The sequence below is a fragment of the Pygocentrus nattereri genome, chromosome 18 (assembly GCF_015220715.1).
Source record: "Pygocentrus nattereri isolate fPygNat1 chromosome 18, fPygNat1.pri, whole genome shotgun sequence".
In the NCBI taxonomy this organism is placed as follows: Eukaryota; Metazoa; Chordata; class Actinopteri; order Characiformes; family Serrasalmidae; genus Pygocentrus; species Pygocentrus nattereri.
Genome location: NC_051228.1, coordinates 573632 through 590000, shown reverse-complemented (window position 1 = coordinate 590000; position 16369 = coordinate 573632). Strand labels below are relative to the sequence as shown.

The 16369-nt window shown below is 46.3% G+C and overlaps 1 protein-coding gene across 1 annotated transcript in view; it reads right to left on the bottom strand.

Moving 5' to 3' along the window:
- si:dkey-18a10.3 (heat shock factor protein 1) overlaps window positions 1-14995 on the bottom strand; it is a 19554-nt gene extending 4559 nt beyond the window's left edge. Inside the window, exons 1-11 of the mRNA XM_037547508.1 lie at window positions 14791-14995; window positions 10535-10643; window positions 9288-9418; window positions 8787-8902; window positions 7919-7994; window positions 5779-5840; window positions 5561-5687; window positions 4419-4507; window positions 3652-3783; window positions 2876-2969; window positions 2148-2244 (exon numbers count right to left, since the gene is read on the bottom strand). Coding sequence (XP_037403405.1) covers window positions 2148-2244; window positions 2876-2969; window positions 3652-3783; window positions 4419-4507; window positions 5561-5687; window positions 5779-5840; window positions 7919-7994; window positions 8787-8902; window positions 9288-9418; window positions 10535-10643; window positions 14791-14883 — 1126 coding nt within the window. The 5' untranslated portion in view covers window positions 14884-14995. The remainder of the gene's footprint in view (window positions 1-2147; window positions 2245-2875; window positions 2970-3651; window positions 3784-4418; window positions 4508-5560; window positions 5688-5778; window positions 5841-7918; window positions 7995-8786; window positions 8903-9287; window positions 9419-10534; window positions 10644-14790) is intronic.
- Between the last annotated feature and the right edge of the window lie 1374 nt (window positions 14996-16369).

Below are 16369 nucleotides of genomic sequence, written 5' to 3'. Positions count from 1 at the left end.
TGTGTACCTGTGTAAGTGTGTGTGTGTGTGTACCTGTGTAAGCGTGTGTGTACCTGTGTAAGCGAGTGTGTGTGTGTGTGTGTACCTGTGTAAGTGTGTGTGTGTGTGTACCTGTGTAAGCGTGTGTGTGTGTACCTGTGTAAGCGTGTGTGTGTGTGTACCTGTGTAAGCGTGTGTGTGTGTACCTGTGTAAGCGTGTGTGTGTGTGTGTACCTGTGTAAGTGTGTGTGTGTGTGTGTGTGTGCCTGTGTAAGTGTGTGTGTGTGTGTACCTGTGTAAGCGTGTGTGTGTGTGTGTGTGTACCTGTGTAAGTGTGTGTGTGTGTGTGCCTGTGTAAGTGTGTGTGTGTGCGTGTGTGTACCTGTGTAAGCGTGTGTGTGTGTGTACCTGTGTAAGTGTGTGTGTGTGTGTGTGTGTGTGCCTGTGTAAGTGTGTGTGTGTGCGTGTGTGTGTGCCTGTGTAAGTGTGTGTGTGTGCGTGTGTGTACCTGTGTAAGCGTGTGTGTGTGCGTGTGTGTACCTGTGTAAGCGTGTGTGTGTGTGTGTGCCTGTGTAAGTGTGTGTGTGTGCGTGTGTGTGTGTGTGTGCCTGTGTAAGTGTGTGTGTGTGTGCGTGTGTGTACCTGTGTAAGCGTGTGTGTGTACCTGTGTAAGCGTGTGTGTGTGTGTACCTGTGTAAGTGTGTGTGTGTGTGTACCTGTGTAAGTGTGTGTGTGTGTGCGTGTGTGTACCTGTGTAAGCGTGTGTGTGTACCTGTGTAAGCGTGTGTGTGTGTGTGTACCTGTGTAAGTGTGTGTGTGTGTGTACCTGTGTAAGTGTGTGTGTGTGTGCGCGTGTGTGTGTGTGTGTGCCTGTGTAAGCGTGTGTGTGCGTGTGTGTACCTGTGTAAGCGTGTGTGTGTGTGTGTGTGTACCTGTGTAAGCGTGTGTGTGCGTGTGTGTGTACCTGTGTAAGCGTGTGTGTGCGTGTGTGTGTACCTGTGTAAGCGTGTGTGTGCGTGTACCTGTGTAAGTGTGTGTGTGTGCGTGTACCTGTGTAAGCGTGTGTGTGCGTGTGTGTACCTGTGTAAGCGTGTGTGTGTGTGCGCGTGTGTGTGTGTGTGCCTGTGTAAGCGTGTGTGTGTGTGTACCTGTGTAAGTGTGTGTACCTGTGTAAGTGTGTGTGTGTGTGTGTGCGCGTGTGTGTGTGTGCGCCTGTGTAAGCGTGTGTGTGTGTGTGTGTACCTGTGTAAGCGTGTGTGTGTGTGTGTGTACCTGTGTAAGCGTGTGTGTGCGTGTGTACCTGTGTAAGCGTGTGTGTGCGTGTACCTGTGTAAGTGTGTGTGTGTGTGCGTGTGTGTGTGTACCTGTGTAAGCGTGTGTGTGCGTGTGTGTACCTGTGTAAGCGTGTGTGTGTGTGCGCGTGTGTGTGTGTGTGCCTGTGTAAGCGTGTGTGTGTGCGTGTGCGTACCTGTGTAAGCGTGTGTGTGTGTACCTGTGTAAGCGTGTGTGTGCGCGTGTGCCTGTGTAAGCGTGTGTGTGTGCGTGTGTGTACCTGTGTAAGCGTGTGTGTGCGTGTGTGTACCTGTGTAAGCGTGTGTGTGTGTGTGTGTGTGTGTGTGTACCTGTGTAAGCGTGTGTGTGCGTGTACCTGTGTAAGTGTGTGTGTGTGTGTGTGTGCCTGTGTAAGCGTGTGTGTGTGCGTGTGTGTACCTGTGTAAGCGTGTGTGTGCGTGTGTGTACCTGTGTAAGCGTGTGTGTGTGTGTGTGTGTGTGTACCTGTGTACCTGTGTAAGCGTGTGTGTGCGTGTACCTGTGTAAGCGTGTGTGTGTGTGCGCGTGTGTGTGTGTGTGTGCGCCTGTGTAAGCGTGTGTGTGTGCGTGTGTGTACCTGTGTAAGCGTGTGTGTGTGTGTGTGTACCTGTGTAAGCGTGTGTGTGCGTGTACCTGTGTAAGTGTGTGTGTGTGTGTGTGTACCTGTGTAAGCGTGTGTGTGCGTGTGTGTACCTGTGTAAGCGTGTGTGTGCGTGTACCTGTGTAAGTGTGTGTGTGTGTGCGTGTGTGTGTGTGTGCCTGTGTAAGCGTGTGTGTGCGTGTACCTGTGTAAGTGTGTGTGTGTGTGCGTGTGTGTGTGTGTGTACCTGTGTAAGCGTGTGTGTGCGTGTGTGTACCTGTGTAAGCGTGTGTGTGAGCGTTCGCTCCTCTCTTTGCGTCTCGTTTCCTCTTCAGACTGAGAGCTTCTGAGCTGCAGCTGGTTGGTCTGAAGAGCTGAGAGGAAAATGAAACAAAGTCTTCAGTTCAGACCATAAATGTCAAAACCCTCAGGAAGGCCTGCGCTCTGCCGATTTCCCCCTGTGGGATTTCCACGGCTCCCTTAGCACTGACCCAACGATGGCGCATAGAAAGTGTTTGGGACACTAGATTAAACTCCGCATGTGCTACCGGGGCTCAAGGAGGACACTAGAGGCAGGACTCAGGGTGGCAGCAACCATGTTTTCATTTTCCCACAAAATAAGCACAACCAAACCCCACGCTACCCACTTTACGGCGGCTTCTCGCTCCGCTCCCGCCAGAGGAGAATCAGCTGCTCTCATTAAGGCCAGCGTGAGCACCGGAGCCGAGAGGGAACGAGAGCCAACCGCTCTGCCTCCCCGTTACCGCCCCCCCCGCCTGGGCGGCTTTATTACATATCAGTGTTACAGTGACCCTCTCAGTACAGAGCCGCTGCCCCTGTTTAACACCCCCGGGTTTAGAACCTGCAGAGCTCAGCTGAATCTACCCAGATACCAGAGAGAGAACGATCCTGACTGGAGGATTTTCTATGGCAGGAATTTAACCTTTGTGTTTGGTTAGAATCCAAATGAGCATGTTTTGGTATAAATGGTGATTTCTGACTGACCTCAGAGAGGATGTCCAGGCTGGGGGGCAGCGGAGACGCCTGAATGGCAGCCAGACTCGATTCAATCAGAGATAACGGATCCGCCAACTCACTCCTGAACCAACACCAACAGAGAGAGAGAGAGAGAGAGACAGAGAGAGAGAGAGACAGAGAGAGAGAGAGAGAGACAGAGAGAGAGAGAGACAGAGAGAGACAGAGAGAGACAGAGAGAGAGAGAGAGAGACAGAGAGAGACAGAGAGAGAGAGACAGAGAGAGAGAGAGAGAGAGAGAGAGAGAGACAGAGAGAGACAGAGAGAGAGAGACAGAGAGAGAGAGACAGAGAGAGAGAGACAGAGAGAGAGAGAGAGAGAGAGAGAGAGAGAGAGAGAGAGAGAGACAGAGAGACAGAGAGAGAGAGAGAGAGAGACAGAGAGAGAGAGACAGAGAGAGAGAGAGAGAGAGAGAGAGAGAGACAGAGAGACAGAGAGACAGAGAGACAGAGAGAATGAATAACTAACATGACATTAACACACTAAATTAATCTTAAGATACATTAATCATTAATTCAAATGAATTATTCATTATCTAATATGAATTATTCATTATCTAATATGAATTATTCAGTATCTAATATGAATTATTCAGTATCTGATATGAAATTAGCACATTGTTAATGCAGTTCTGAGAGTGAGCTGAATGCTCCAGCTCTGCTTCATAGTGACAGGTTTAGACCAACGATCAGATATTTAGCCTGTAAACAGGTTAAAGGCTCAGTGTCAGTGGGTGGATTCCTCACCTCTCTGGAAGCTGCTCTTCCGTCTCCGGAGCTGCAGCATCATCCAGCAGAGACAGAGCCAGGTCTACAGAGGAGAAGGCCGGGGAGAGAGGAGCGGATGCACAGCAGGGGGCGCTCTCCGCTGTTAGACCACTTTAAGAAAAAAAAACTAACTAAATCAGGAAGTAGAATTGCATAATCAATTTTGTAATAACACTGAAATAATACAATATGTCTCAGATGAGGTACAATCTCAGATGTAATATGAGATGTAATGTAATTTCAGATTAGGTGTAATCTCAGATAAGGTATTAACACGTGCTATATCAAGTGAGGTGAAATCTCAGATCAAGACTTAATCCCAGGTGAAGTGTAGTCTCAGATTAAGTGTAATCTCAGATTAGGTGTAATCTCAGATAAGGTATTAACACATGATATATATCAAGTGAGGTGAAATCTCAGATTAAGGCTTAATCCCAGGTGAAGTGTAGTGTCAGATTAAGTGTAATTTCAGATTAGGTGTAATGGCACACTAAAAATTGTGTTTTCATGTAAAAGTTCACTAATCTTCAAAGTGTTCTGTTAACTCACTATTAGAAGATCAATGAGCTCAACGTTTTAAGGTAACCAGGTTACTGGCTCCTTTAATTTAAAACAATCATTTTTTTACAGTGCAGAAGTAACATGAGGCGTGATATAATCTCAGGTAAAGTGGCATCTCAGACGAGGTCTAACATTAGATATAATCTCAAGTGCGGTTTAAGCTCAGGTGTGTAATCCTGTCTCACCTGTCCTGCTCACGTAGGGGCTCCAGCAGGTGTGTGATGTCAGAGACGATCATGCCGCTGGAATAAACGTCTGCAGACAGAGACTCCAGCTGCCGTAACAAACCCAGACTGAGGTTAACAATCTCTAAACGTCAAGACCACACAAATCAAATAGTCTACGTGATACAGGATTAAAGCCAGAGGTACCACACAGAATTATGAGACGCTAGAACGCTGAGACGAGACGTCACACTGCGCTCTGGAGACAGAAACGGCATGTAAAGTCAATCTGATCATCAGATGAAGCGAATGTGTAAGGAGCCCTTTAATCAGCCAGTCCTGAACTCATCTGAGCTCAACGCTTTAAAGGGACAGTCCAGCGATTTTCTGCTTAATCTGTATGAACAGAAGCCCAAAGACTCCAAACACTATAATAGTAGACGGTGGTGGGCAGGTGCTCGGCTGACGGAGATTAGGTTGAAAAACTGTCGCTTTATGCAGGTCTGAGTAAAAGCCTCTGCCCAATGGAATACCAAAGGGGAATTTTACCAATTTCTCAAAATTCCTGAATAAGTAACTGATTTAAATGTAAACAGAGCCGTTACGAGAGGCTTGGTGTGAAACGCTCTGCTCTAGATGAACTTGCCGAGTCAGAGCCGCTCACAGTGGTGGTGATGGGAACCAGACGTCCCTCTAAAAGCTCCTACAGAAAGTTCCTACATGAGCTGGTTCTGAATTCACTGCCTGATGACTGAGACGCTGTTTTATGAGAGTTTAGAGAACTTCAACTCCATTCATGGTGGAGGGAGACATGCAGGGCGCTGTGCGGCAAAATAGTCCCCAAAGAAAACTCATTATTCCAGATTTTCCACTGTTTTCCATCATCAACATTCCATATAAGCTCAGAAGACTCGTGTAGGTTCTCTGGTGGTTCTGGATGGTAAATAAAGTGTCTATATCTGTGTTGTAGTCATGGCGACGCCTGGTTCCCATCAGCACCACTGTAAAGACGTCTGAACCGCTTCACTCCAAACCCTCTGAATCTCTGATCACACCTCACACACTGAGTTATGGGGGAATTTTGAGAAATGGGTGCTGTTGCCCTTTTAAAGGCAACTCTAATGTGTGTGAAGGTGAATGGAGAGTGCTGTACGGGGTCTTACAGGTATTTCCTCCAGAGAGGGAGCGTCCTGCACCGAGGTTGAGCTCAGGTTTGAATCCACAGTCGAATCACATGATCTGCTGTACTTTGGCGCCGAGTGGGTCACCTCAGAGCTGTCAATCATCGGACTAATGATGTGATCAAAAAACACGATCGCGTTAGAAACCAAACCTTCTGAAGAAAAAACATCAGCTCTGATCTCCACATTTCAGCACTTACAGTTTCCTCTTCAGGCCTTTAATCCCGTTCGACTGGACCGTGTTGATGATGAACTGCATTATCTGTATGTGGAGAGATGAGAACATTTAAACTAAGCCAGCGGTCGGCAGCATGCGGCGGCTCTTCTACTGCCGTGGCTCCACAGCTGAATCAGATCAGCAGGTAATAATAAAATAATCCTCCTCTACAGTAAAATAAAGCTCTGCTGATCCTTCAACACAGTTTAACAGTAAATGGTCTTAAACGCTGGAGTTAATGTAGAACTGCTGATTCACCCTTTAACCCTGAAGATCAGCGCAGACGGCTGGTCACCATAGCAACACAGACGACAGTCTCGCCCAGCTAGTAGCTACGAAATGGCAAAGAGAGAGATTTAAGACGGACATCGATCATTTGGAGACGAATGGACTGATTAGTGTTTATAATCACTCCAGCTGGTTTCCTGATTTACATTTAGAAGAAACTGAAACACTAAAAAGTCGTGAAGCTGAACTTACATTCCATTTAAGGTGGAATGAGACTATAGACTAACAGACTATAACTGAGCTAAAGATTAAAGCAGAGCAGAGTCAGTCCGAGTGTTTGAGACGCATTTACAGCCAGGATGGTAAACGGGTATAAAGTGTTGTGGCTCCCAAACTGGTTCGAGTTTTGTTGAAAGAACAAAGTGGCTCTTAACATTTGGGTTGAGACCCTTGAATTAGACCATCATGCCGTGCCTGCCGTGCCTCCCGTGCCTGCCGTGCCTCCCGTACCTGCCGTGCCTCCCATGCCTCCCGTGCCTCCTGTACCTGCCGTGCCTCCCGTGCCTGCCGTGCCTGCCGTGCCTCCCATGCCTCCCGTACCTGCCGTGCCTCCCATGCCTCCCGTGCCTCCTGTACCTGCTGTGCCTCCCGTGCCTGCCGTGCCTCCCGTACCTGCCGTGCCTCCCATGCCTCCCGTGCCTCCTGTACCTGCCGTGCCTCCCGTGCCTGCCGTGCCTCCCGTGTATCAGTTTATCATCACAGAAACTCGCCGGCTCTAAACTCACTGACTCTAAACTCGCTCTAATAGAAGTCAATGGGCAGATGAGTCCATCAGGTAATGTTTGTGTAAAGACACTTATTGAGTTCATCTGTTAACCCTTTAAGGACCGGGTCAACCAGAGGGCCCAACGTTTTATTACACACCTCTATAATCCAAAATTAGCTCAGACAGTTTGCCCTGCGGTCCCTGTAGTTACTGAGTAATACGCATTTGTAAACAAACGTTAATTAGGCTTAAAAAAGCCAGTAAATTACCTTCAGATGTTTAAATGATGTTGATGTTGCTTAGATGTTGCTATGTGGTTGCTATAGTATGCTATAGGTGTTAGGTAAGGTGTTGCTCCCTTAATTCCAATGCCTTCTTACTACCAAGCCCACCTTAAATTTATTGCCACCTTAAATTCAAGGCCATCTTAAATTCATTTTATATTTTTTTAAAGTGTAAGATAATAATAAGATCACAAAGAATATTTTTTTTCAAACCAAAGTGAAAAATGTAAATGAAGCTAAATTGGTCTGTATTTTTTTAATTAAGCAAAGACGTCTAAATCAGGCGTGTCAAACTGGGGACCTTCCAGGCCAAAGTGCTGTGGAGATCAGCGTTTACCCTCATCTAACGCTCTGAATTCAGTTGGTGAAGGTCTTGCACCGTAGCTGAGGTGTGTTTAACGAGGCGCTGAGCGGAAGTCTGCAGAGTTTTGATCCCTGTGGTCTAAATGGACCAAAGGCAGAATGAAGCAGCACCTCCTCTCTGCAGAACGTCTCTGCTTTGTGGAAAATACGAGTTTCTGATGCTGCTTTGATACCTGTGTGTTTATCGTCTCTCAAACTCGCAGGTGAACTAGACTCGCTTCATCCCTTAGAATCAGAATCGCTTCATTCAGTGTCGTATGACGGAAGATGGAAAAAACCTTCTGGAAAAGCGAAAGGAGAACAGATTCTCTTCATGCAGGATTTGAAACCCTGAGCTCTTTCGCTCTCAGCTGGGATCTCAGCTGATTGTGGGGATGCAGCTCCACACGAGACGAAGCACAAAGCAGACGGGCTGAATTTCTGTAACAGGGCCTCTGGGTAAAAACAGTGCAGCGTTCCTTTAACGCGGAGCTGAAACTGACCTTGCGGATGATTTTGTGCTGCTGCTGGTGTTTCTGTTGGAGGGAGTTCACTTCTTGCCATAAACTCTCGTTATCCCTGAGAAAAACCGTGAGAAGACCGTCTTTAACCACCACAAATTATACATTAATAGCTCATTAATAAACATTTATTTCACATGAGTTGAATACATTACATAAACTCGAGCACAAGCCCGGTTTCTTTCGGCTGCTGAATCTATTTATTTATATTCTATTTATATTTTAATTTATTAATTCATGCTGAGTGACAGACGTGCAGGCTGGCATTTCTCGAACACTTAGATTATGTAAATATTTTAGCCCTGGGGGCGGAGCTGTTTATGACCTTTTATTACTTGGGGCAGTCGTGGGCTGGAGGTTAGGGAACTGCCCCTGTGACCAGAAGGTCGCCGGTTTGATCCCCAGAGCCAAAAGTACGTGACTGAGGTGTCCTTGAGCAAGACACCTAACCCCCATCTGCTCCCCGGGCGCCGTGGATAGGGCTGCCCACCGCTCCGGGCAAGTGTGCTCACTGCCCCCTAGTGTGTGTGTGCTCACTAGTGTGTCTGTGCTGATTCACTGCACTGATGGGTAAAATGCGGAGGTGAAATTTCCCCACTGTGGGACTAATAAGGGTCTCTATATATATATATATAATCTCTTATTTTTCATTAGTTCTTCATAACAAAAAAGTGTGTGTGATGTCATTTAAAGCTGAGATTTGTATTTTACATGTTATTTTAACCGTGAAAGTGATGTGATCCGTCTGTGTATACATACACTGTATATAATGTGTGTGTATTATACAGCAGAGTATACAGTGCAGTGTGTAGTCTGACGTGACACTGGAGCAGTTTAGATATAAGCTCACCTGCACAGAGCCATCAGCTTAAAGTCAAACGAGTCCTGCCAGCCTCGGATGTGACTGATCTCGACCAGAACCTGCGAGATCTGCCCGCTGTCGTCCAGTCCACGGCTTACAGACACCTACAACACACACATTCACACTTTAACCACACACATACTCATGAACAAGCGTGGTTTAGTCCGTGCAGCAGACGTGAGGGTGAGGAGACTAAATAACCCGCTCCACGGCTACCTGAGCAGGTGCGCTTACTATTATATAACGATATGATATTATTAGGTGCAGATGTGATAAACTGCTGCTGCTCTTCAACTCTTTAAAACCCAAGAGAATGTGAAAAAACGATGAATCCATTCAGAAAGAATGAGTAATAATTATTTCCTCCTCCTATAAAACCAGCAGTGATGCTGCAGCTGCATCACGGTCATCCGCTGATGATTTTCCTGACCGCTGTTCTACAGACGTTTTTGCTGTCTGAGCTGAAGGAAGCGTCTCTGAGCTCTTCACCTTCCTGCGGATGAGGCTGAGCAGGTGCAGCTGATCTCTGCAGAAATGCTCGTGCTGAAACTCCACACAGTCGCCGCGGCTGTCGTCCTTCAGCAGGCCCGAGTCCACTGGCACCACCTTGTGGAAGCCGTCTGCAAAGTGACCAAGAGCAATGACACTGTCCACTGCACAGTCCACTACACAGTCCAGTGCACAGTCCTTCCAAAAGCTCTAAAATATGTTTATGTAACCTAATAACAATAATAATAACAATAATAATAATAATAAGAATAGTAAAGATGAACTTTAGTAAAGACAGTGGTTCTACAAAGAACCACTGAGCACTCCAAGAACCATCTGCATACTAAATGGTTCTCTGCATGGTGAAATGGTTCTGCAGATTGATGGAGAATTTGTTGTACATGGTTCTATATAGCACCAAAAAGGGTTCTTCTTTAGTTGTGATGTCAAGCCTGTAATAATAGAGGAACCCTTTCTGGTGCTGCATAGAACCATATACAACACATTCTCCATTAATCCGAAGAACCGTTTCACCATGCAGAGAACCGTTCAGGCATGCAAATGATTTTTTGAGCGTTTATGGTTCCATATAGAACCATAATAACACTAATGATGATGATGTTAATAATAAAAATAATAATCATAAGAACACATTATTAACTCTGCTGAGCATTTCTGCACATTTTAATGCAGGATTACTGTTCAGCTCCTGGACCGAACACCTCGGGGACGTGGCACATCCTCCACTGCGTCATAAACTCAGGTAAATACACGTTAAAAAACAGAGCAATTCAACAGAAACTCTGAGCTGAAATGAGCACATCTGCTCTCTGTGGGCGTCAAAACGCCTGCTGCCCTTAACATCGTGTGTCAGACCAAAATAGCTGTGTAAAAAGTCTGAAACCAATACACGTCTGCAGCGCGGCGGTTTACAGACAAAACAGCGGAAATGACTTCGTTTTTTACTTATTTATGATTATTTGCTTATTCTTTGTGAAGGACAGAGTTTAGATTTATCTTATTTTTATGTTTAGTTTTATACATATTGCCTATATAATAACGAATAAGAAACTAAAAAGCGTGAAAGTTATTTACTTGTTTCTTCTCTTTTTCGTTGCTGTAGCACTGAGAATTTCCCTGTGGGCCTAAAAGGATTCTTATCTTATATCTCAATACACACAAAGTGCACGTGTCTTTAACGTATATGATGACGCACGTGGAGCGGGAGGCTCAGGGTGGACACTCACACATGTTGAGCTGGCGTATGAAGCTGGTCATGTTGCTGTGTTTGTAGTAAAGCGGCAGGAGCTCCTTACTGAAGCGCTGCTCATCCAGCACCAGGAAACTGCAGCCATCCTGAAAAACACACACACACACACACACACCTTTCATGCTCTTCTGAGTGTTTGTTTGTTTGTTTCATCTGTAATTCAAAAGCATCAAAAGAAAAAACAACAACCGACACAATAAAGGCAATAATAACTGCCGGGGGCGATCGTGACGCGTGCTCGGTTCGCTGGGACGGTGATTTGAGTAGTTCAGCTCAAACACATCAATCTATATGAACAATAAACACAGCAGAATAAAGGAGCAACTAGAATAAGGATGAACGTCGCTGCTGTCGGATCAAAACCTCTGATACCCAGAAAGATCATTTTACAGGAGAAGGAAAAAACTTATTCCACTTTTAATGCAAGTCTATGGAACCAGGCGTCTTTCCAAGCAAATCTGGGTATTCATTCATTCATTCATTCATTCATTCGTTCATTCACAGCATTTGGCTGATGCTCGTATCAAGAGCCACTTACAGTTTGATCATTTTACACAGGCAGGCCAAGGTGGTGTTAGGAGTCTTGCCCAAGGACTCTTATTGGTGTAGTGTAGGGTGGTTACCCAGGTGGGGACTGAACCCCAGTCTACAGCGTAGTAGGCAGAGGAGTTACTCACTACACTAACCAACCACTACTACTTTCTGTTGGTCCGTTCATCATGAAATTTATGCACAATATACAGCACCACAGGCATTTTCAATTACATCAAAACCTGAAAAATGGAGATACAAGGTTTTGTTCCGACAGCAGTGAGTTACTAATCTGAGCAGAAGCTTCTGCAAGAACAACTCATCTAAATTCAAACCTGCAGTAAAGCCAGTCTCATCTGGAACCCAGCCAGCACATCTGACACACTGAAAGGAACCGCAACTGACATCAGCCACTTCCAGAGTAGAAGCTCAGCGTTAAAATATCGTTACAGAGAAAACCAACTTCTGCAGAATGACCGGCACCTTTTTTCTTAAAACCACTGAGTCACTGCGCACTTCCTCATCACCTCCCTCAGCCTCTCTTACAGAGCCTCAACCTCCATCTGAGAGGCACTTCAGACGTCTGCGTACTAAAAAACCTCATAATCTCATTTACACATGATCAATTTTCAGACTCTGTTTAGAAACACGCTGTTTATTAGTGTCTAAGATTATATATACATAAATGATGCACTATATTACCAAAAGTCTTCACTCCCCCATCCAGATCACTGAATCCAGGTGTTCCAGTCACTTCCATGGCCACAGGTGTATAAAGCCGAGCCCCTAGGCCTGCAGACTGCTTCTACAGACATTAGTGAAAGAATGGGTCGCTCTCAGGAGCTCAGTGAATTCCAGCGTGGTGCCGTGATCGGACGCCACCTGTGCAGCAAGTCCAGTCGTGAAATTTCCTCACTACTAAATATTCCACAGTCCACTGTCAGTGGGATTATAACAAAGTGGAAGCGATTGGGAACGACAGCAGCTCAGCCACGAAGTGGTCGGCCACGTAAAATGACAGAGCGGTCAGCGGATGCTGAGGGGCATAGAGCGCAGAGGTCACCAACTTTCTGCAGAGTCAATCACTACAGACCTCCAAACTTCATGTGGCCTTCAGATCAGCTCAAGAACAGCGTAGAGAGCTTCATGGAATGGGTTTCCATGGCCGAGCAGCTGCATCCAAGCCTTACATCACCAAGCACAATGCAAAGCGTGGAATGCAGTGGAGTAAAGCGCCGCCACTGGACTCTAGAGCAGTGGAGACGAGTTCTCTGGAGTGACCAATCACGCTTCTCCGTCTGGAAATCCGATGGACGAGCCTGGGTTTGGTGGTTGCCAGGAGACGGTACTTGTCTGACTGCATTGTGCCGAGTGTAAAGTTTGGTGGAGGGGGGATCATGGTGTGGGGTTGTTTTTCAGGAGTTGGGCTCGGCCCCTTAGTTCCAGTGAAAGGAACTCTTAAAGCTTCAGCACCAAGAGATTTTGGACAATTTCACGCTCCCAACTTTGTGGGAACAGTTTGGGGACGACCCCTTCCTGTTCCAACATGACTGCCCACCAGTGCACAAAGCAGGTCCATAAAGACGTGGATGAGCCAGTTTGGTGTGGAAGAACTTGACTGGCCTGCACAGAGTCCTGACCTCAACCCCATAGAGCACCTTTGGGATGAATTAGAGCGGAGACTGTGAGCCAGGCCTTCTCGTCCAACATCAGCGTCTGACCTCACAAATGCGCTTCTGGAAGAACGGTCAGAAATTCCCATAAACACTCTATTCCCATAACCCTTGTGGAAAGCCTTCCCAGAAGAGCTGAAGCTGTTGTAGCTGCAAAGGGTGGGCCGACATCATATTAAACCCTATGGATTAAGAAGGCTGAAATACTCCTTATAACTTCAGTGCACGCCGGATGGGCGGTGGCTAAACTGTTGTAGGCGGAATGGGCGGGGCTAAACTGATTTTAATAATCATTTGAGAATGTATCTTTTTAACCCACTTCTTAATTAAAACACTGCATGCTTCGTTTACCCGTCACTTCACCTCATTTTATTTGTTCAACATGTAAGTTTGATTCTTTCTGTTCCTGTTTCTGCCTTTTTTGTTACAATTGTTGCTTCTATTACTCGAGTTTTCTTTTCAACTGTAAAGCACTTTGAGCTGCTTTGTGTAAAAAAACTGCTCTATTAATAAAATCATTCTAAAATGATTGAGCCATCTCTAAATGACCCGTATACATCACCTCACATCAGCTGCTCTGGACGCCTTCGCTGCTACATGGGGACTCTATGTTTACATTCATCTGAGCTATAATAAGAATGTGGCTTAAAATATGATCATTTAAGCTGAGCCAAGTTTACCAGGAGGACATGACGGTCCAGGAGGACATGACGGTCACGTCTCACAGCTTTTCTAAAAATAAAAACGCCAACGTGCTCAAATTCATCAGAACTCTGTTGACCTGCTGTTATAACATCACCCTGGATTATTATTTAATATCAGTCTGTATCCATACATACATGCATATTATCCTTATACACACAGACACACAGACACACACACACACACACACACACACACACACACACACACACACGTCGCTGCTGTCGGAACAAAACAGTTTTTGTCATAATCTGAAAACGCCTGTTGTTCTTTACATTCTGTTCAAATTTCATGATGAATGGACCGAAAGAAACGGCTTAAAATGGCTTGGAAAGCCGTCCGGCTCCATTCACTTCCATTAAAGCAGAGCAGGTTTATTCCTTCTCCTGTAGAGTCGCCGTTTTGGAGACACGAGGTTTTCATGTTTTCATTTCTGACAACAGTGACTATATATTGTTATATTTTATATATATATATATATATATATATATATATATATATATATATATATATACACACACACACACACACACACACATACAGGCTTATTATTATTCTATATTTCCTTGTATAATTCTGGATTATTATTCTGCATTTTTATACATCACTGAATTATTTTATATCATCCCAGTTGTCATTGCGATGATTATATAATATAAATAGTTGATTATATATTATAAACAGTTGATTATATATTATAAATAGTTGATTATATATTATAAACATGTGATTATATAATATAAATAGTTGATTATATATTATAAATATAGTTCATTGATCAGTTTGTATCATTTTTCTGGGTTCTAGATTACAGGCTGTCTCATGCTGCCCTCTTCCGGGCCACGACCGTGTTACAGAACATGCAAATTCACCGACGCGCTGCAGCCACTCAGAGGACGCGCTATTTACATCCCGCTCTGCGATTGGTCAGGAAGCGATCCAATCACAGGGCGCCTCTGCCGAAGTGTGTACAGTCCACGTGGAGCTGTGTGTGTGAATGTGGGTCACGCCGGGCTCCGAGTTTGAGATACTGACATTATAACCAGATATTTTTAATATCCAACTAATAAACCCGAGATCAATGCAGTCCGCGCTCCAGGGAACAGAAGATATTCAGTGCAATATTAAGCGGAACTATTTATCAGGGCTTTATCGCTATTACTGTGTTTTTACGGAGGTTTTGGGGCGAAATGCGCGCTGATGAAGATCCACACCCCCACCCCCCCCCACCCACCCACCCCCCTCCTCACACGGGCAGCTCCACTCTCAGCCTAATAAGCAGTTATTTGCCATTTTAAGCGACTAAAGTGGGTCCGAGCGGACTCACCTCGCTCCAGGTGACCAGGTCATTCGTGCAGTGATCGTCAACAAGTGTCCAGAGCTTGCTGAGAAAAGCTGGAACGGGGAAGTTCTGCTTCATCTCCGCTTCAGAGGCAGACTCGCTGCTGCTCTTGTGTAAGTGGGTCAGTGTGTTTTGCTCTGGTCAGTCTGCGCAGGTGAAATTAGCAGCTTGAGCACATACACGTGATTATTTCCACGCCCCTATATCATTATCCACCAATCACAGTGCGCCTGGCCGTGGTTATATGTAAGACATGAGGCCACGCCCCCTGGACTGGGATTGGCCATTTCTTTCTACAAGCTGTCCAGGAGGCGGAGACAAACACACCATCAGCCAATCCCAGAGCAGAATATTGACATAACTAGTCAATCATAATAAATGGGGCGGGGTTGCTGACCAATAACAGCGCAGTAAACAGGGCTACTAGCCAATACTTGCATAGGAGGTTCGTCACTATTAGGCAATCTGCGCACAGGAGGCGGGGCTACTATTCAAAACAGTACAGGGGGCGTGGCTATTAGCTTATAGCCGCACAGGAGGCGTGGCTATTAGCCTATTGCCGCACAGGAGGCGTGGCTATTAGCCTATAGCCGCACAGGAGGCTAGCTATTAGCTTATAGCCGCACAGGAGGCGTGGCTATTAGCCTATAGCCGCACAGGAGGCGTGGCTATTAGCCTATAGCCGCACAGGAGGCTTGACATTTCTAGCCACCAACAGGCTCCAGTCTCCGCGGGGTGCGGGTCCGAACCCCGGCACCGCCACCACATGTAAGTGCTGGGGTTCGATATGAGGTGTTGGTCACTGTCCACCTCTGAAGGAACTCTAGCAGCGTTTTAATGCGCGAGCCTCACGGTCTCGCTGTTGTAGGGATGTTTGTGATAAACAAAGAATATTATTTTTAAATTTAATACAGCTGGAATTCAACTTTTAAACATGAAAGTAGAAAAAACCTTGAAACTATTAAACACTTCAGTTCATCAGCCTAATTTCAAGTCTTACACTAGCCAGTGCGACTAATACTAATGCAGCGAGCCCATCAGAGTGCAGGAAGCGCGGCTACCAGCCAATCCCAGTGCAGGAAGCGCGGCTACCAGCCAATCCCAGTGCAGGAAGCGCGGCTACCAGCCAATCCCAGTGCAGGAAGCGCGGCTACCAGCCAATCCCAGTGCAGGAAGCGCGGCTACCAGCCAATCCCAGCGCAGGAAGCGCGGCTACCAGCCAATCCCAGTGTGGCTACCAGCCAATCCCAGTGCAGGAAGCGCAGCTACCAGCCAATCCCAGCGCAGGAAGCGTGGCTACCAGCCAATCCCAGTGTAGGAAGCGTGGCTACCAGCCAATCCCAGTGCAGGAAGCGCAGCTACCAGCCAATCCCAGCGCAGGAAGCGCGGCTACCAGCCAATCCCAGTGTGGCTACCAGCCAATCCCAGTGTGGGTACCAGCCAATCCCTGTGCAGGAAGTGTGGGTACCAGCCAATCCCAGTGCAGGAAGTGTGGCTACCAGCCAATCCCACTGTGGCTACCAGCCAATCCCAGCGCAGGAAGCGTGGCTACCAGCCAATCCCA